This window comes from Gekko japonicus, unplaced genomic scaffold, assembly GCF_001447785.1.
Source record: "Gekko japonicus isolate JY-2015 unplaced genomic scaffold, Gekko_japonicus_V1.1 scaffold3379, whole genome shotgun sequence".
Classification (NCBI taxonomy): domain Eukaryota; kingdom Metazoa; phylum Chordata; class Lepidosauria; order Squamata; family Gekkonidae; genus Gekko; species Gekko japonicus.
The window spans coordinates 17,131-20,875 of NW_015167156.1; the positions used below are offsets into that span (position 1 = coordinate 17,131).

Below are 3,745 nucleotides of genomic sequence, written 5' to 3' on the forward strand. Positions count from 1 at the left end.
CGAAAAATTGGAAAAATTGAAAAAAGAAAAGAAAAGAAAAAAATTGATTATGGAACATTTTATTTTCACATGATGAATAAAATATTTTAAGACAAGGTGTTCAAATATTTTCCAAATCATTTCTAAAATATATATATATGGTATCAGATTGATCTAATTTCTGTGCACTGAGGACAAGCAAGTCCTAGGTTACAAACTGAACTCTCCAATGCAAGAACAAGATGCATTTCTTCCTTTAGGAGGTGCGATTGTCAGAAGAAAATAAAAAAGTTTCAGTTTTGTTTTTGCATGTGGATGGGTATTCTGTTTGTAATAATTGTTTGGACACACTATATTTTTAATATGCTAGTTGTGATAATTTCATGCCAAGTAAAAATGTCCATAGTCATATTTTATTTTCCTAAAGTAACAGAATGACTTTCAATCTAGAAAAGACAAAAGAAATGCTAATGTAGCATTTTTTCAATTTTTCCGAAAATTTCTGTTTCCCCCGGAAAAAACCCGGAAAAAAACCCGGTTTTTCTTCCAAGCTTCAAAATTTCCGGAAATTTTACATCTCTAGACGGGAGCTCACTCCGTCACGCAGCACTCGGGTCTTGAACGGCGAAACTACCGACCTTCCGGTCTGCAGTTCAGCGTCTTAACCACTGAGCCACCGCAGCCCTGGTTTGGGAACTAGCATACAAATCTGTTGCTCTGCTTTCTCTGGCACACCACCATAATACTTGATGACTTTTAATTAAAGAGGACACGTGGGGAGCAACTGGCATGCGATCCCGTGGAATTAAATCCTGATTGAGCAAGCCACGGTTTGCTGACGATCACTAGACAGCAGAAGCATTGTTTATTACCACCAAGAGTCCAAGTGGCTGAACGGTTTGGTTATGATGGAACTTAAAATCAGCGATGCACGAATGGCTCGAACCCCACTGGGAGAGGAGAAAGGGGGACCCAAAACAGAATTTTTAAACCTGTGCTAGGCAGCGTGTTACGTGGGAGGCTACCTGTGCTACACAGGTGCATTTTGAACCATGCAAAGGCCTTCAAACGGAGTGCCGGCAGACAGATGCCCAACGTAGCATGGATGGGAATACATCATGCTTTTTAAAATTCAGATTACTCATATACTTATATTTTTCTGGTTTTATGGATTTTTTGATATTAAGGTTTTATTAGGATTTAATCAACGCCTACTCAGTGGTAAGGCCTCTCCTCTGTAGGTCAGAGCGTCTTTTTAGTGGATGCTAGCGGACAAGAGCTGCGGTGGCTCAAGTGGTTAAGACGCTGAACTGCAGGCTGTGGAAGGTCAGTAGTTCAGCAGTTTGAGACCCGAGTGTGCCGCATGATGGAGTGAGCTCCCATCTCTAGGTCCAGCTCCTGCCAACCTAGCAGTTCGAAAGCAAGAAATTGCAAGTAGATCAATAGGTGCCACTTCGGTGGGAAGGTAACAGTGTTCCATGCGCCTTGGTGTTTAGTCATGCCAGCCACATGACCACGGAAACGTCTTCGGACAGCGCTGGCTCTTCGGCTTTGAAACGGAGATGAGCACTGCAACCCTAGAGTCGGATTCGATTGGCTTTCGAGCAAGGGAACCTTTACCTTTTCCTAGCGGACAAGAAACAACATCCCCCCCCCCCTTTCTAGATATTTGGATGAAATAGCTATCTAGCTGTCTGGTGTCTTAACAGGCCTTCAGTGTAGTACTGCCGGTACAGCAGAAGATAGGCTTTTCAATAGATGTATTTGCTTGAAGCATAGAGTTCATGGTTTTAGTTGTTTGGGGTAGAACTCTGCAGTGTCTGGGTCTACAAGGGGCTTTAGTTTCATATCAGAAAACAACACTTTTCGTTTGGGTATGGAGAATCCTTGGGTATTATTATTAAGGTTATGTTAAATAAACATTTAAGATATTACGCAGTCACACCTTTTCTTGTAACTGACCAATGAATGAATGTCTACTCAGATGATGCTCTGTCATTTTGGTGTCGTGGTTAAGTGTGCGGACTCTAATCTGGGAGAACCAGGTTTGGTTCCCCACTCCTCCACTGGCACCTGTTGGATGACCTTGGGCAAGCCACAGTTCTGTCAGAGCTGTTCTTGAAAAAGAGCAGTCTCTGTCAGAGCTCTCTCAGCCCTGCCTACCTCACAGGGTGTTTGTTGTGGGGAGGGGAAGGGAAAGGAGTTTGTCAGCCGCTCTGAGACTCCTTTGGGTAGTGAAGGGCGGGGTATAAATCCAATCTCTTCTCTCTCTCCTTCTCATTTTGTGACCAATTGTGATTTCTGGATGTTCTCTTTCTGCCGATGTCATTCTTGGTATAAAACTTCCTGAACTTCCTGATAGTGCCCAGGAAGCAGTCAATTTTTGACAGGCTGGTTTGGCCTAACTGTTTTCAGTTGATTGCCATTAAATAACCGAAGAACCTCCCTCCTCATTGCGGTTTCCTTTTGGGCTTGGGAATCTATTCGTACAACACCACAGAGGGACTCATCAAAGGGGGACTTTGTGGGAGCTGGCAAGATTTTCTAAGAACCAGGCAGAACCAGGAAGCTGGGTTCCTCTTGTCTACAGCGAGCCGGGCCCAATCTTTAAAAGGCCAGCGGCTACCACACCCCTGGGTTCTCGCTCCACTTGCAGGTGCGCACGGTTGTGGTTACCTTCCTGCCAGCGACGTAGCCTCCAGACGCTCCAAAGCTTTTGGTGAACGTTCCCATCAGGACGTCGACATCATCGGGGTCCATTCCAAAGTACTCCACGACCCCCCGGCCTGTGGGGCCAACGGCCCCGATGCTGTGGGCTTCGTCCAAGTAGAGGTAGGCTTTGTATTTCCTCTTCAGGGCCACTATCTCGGGCAAGTGTACTATGGAGCCTTCCATGCTAAGAGAAACCAACCAAACCAAAACAGGAGGTGAATATTAATGGCTCACTTGTTAGGTTCAACTGTAAATATGCCCAGATCCAGGTGGGTAGTCGTGCTGGTCTGAAGCAGCAGAACGAAAGCTGCGGTCCCAGTGGCACCTTGAGGACCGACAAAGTTTTATTCTGGGGAGATGCTTTATGTGTGCGTGCACGTCAAAACTTATACTCAGAATTATACTATGTTGGCCTTCAAGGTGCCGCTGGACTCTGTAAGTATGGCCAGTAAGTATAATACGGGTGCCGTCACCCGCTCACATTAACAGACCAAAACGGAAGCATGCTCGTGCCCGATTGTGGGTCTAGAAAGAAGCAGCAGTGTTCTGTGAAGCGGGATAATTTAAAACAATAGAATAGCAGTAATCAAACTAATCAGATGGCATTAGACATTATGTCTTCTTCCCTAAAGGGGGCTGTGCTGGGAGAGGCGGCCCCGTAGATCTCCCAACCCAGACCGGACAACCCTAATTCTTGGCCACCCTGCGTTTTATTGTGCTCACCTTAATCTTGTAGAAAATAAGAGGGCCGCACCACTTACTGAGAAATAGCTCTAAGCGTTTCTTCCGGGGGGAATCTGTTAATCTTTCAGCTTTTCCTTCAACAAGAATAGAGTTGCTGGTCTTGCGATCTTGTCGAAGGAAGGCCAAACGACTGACGGATGCCCCCAAAGAAGCCTGTTGGCGAAATGCACGGAGAATTTTCTGGCTGAGTAATAAGACATATGCTGGCAGCACTGGCCTTCTTCTTATCTCACACCTTAATCTCAGCAGGCTTCCTTTGCAAGCCAGGAGGAACAGAGAGCTTATGGGCAGCTTTCAGAAGAACATGTAC

At 45.5% G+C, this 3,745-nt stretch overlaps 1 protein-coding gene across 1 annotated transcript in view; it reads right to left on the reverse strand.

Moving 5' to 3' along the window:
• The window catches only part of LOC107112039 (serine palmitoyltransferase 3-like), a gene marked incomplete at its 3' end in the record, with an annotated part of 111,331 nt that overhangs the window by 2,823 nt on the left and 104,763 nt on the right, over positions 1-3,745 (reverse strand). Inside the window, exon 8 of the mRNA XM_015413103.1 lies at positions 2,656-2,875. Coding sequence (XP_015268589.1) covers positions 2,656-2,875 — 220 coding nt within the window. The remainder of the gene's footprint in view (positions 1-2,655; positions 2,876-3,745) is intronic.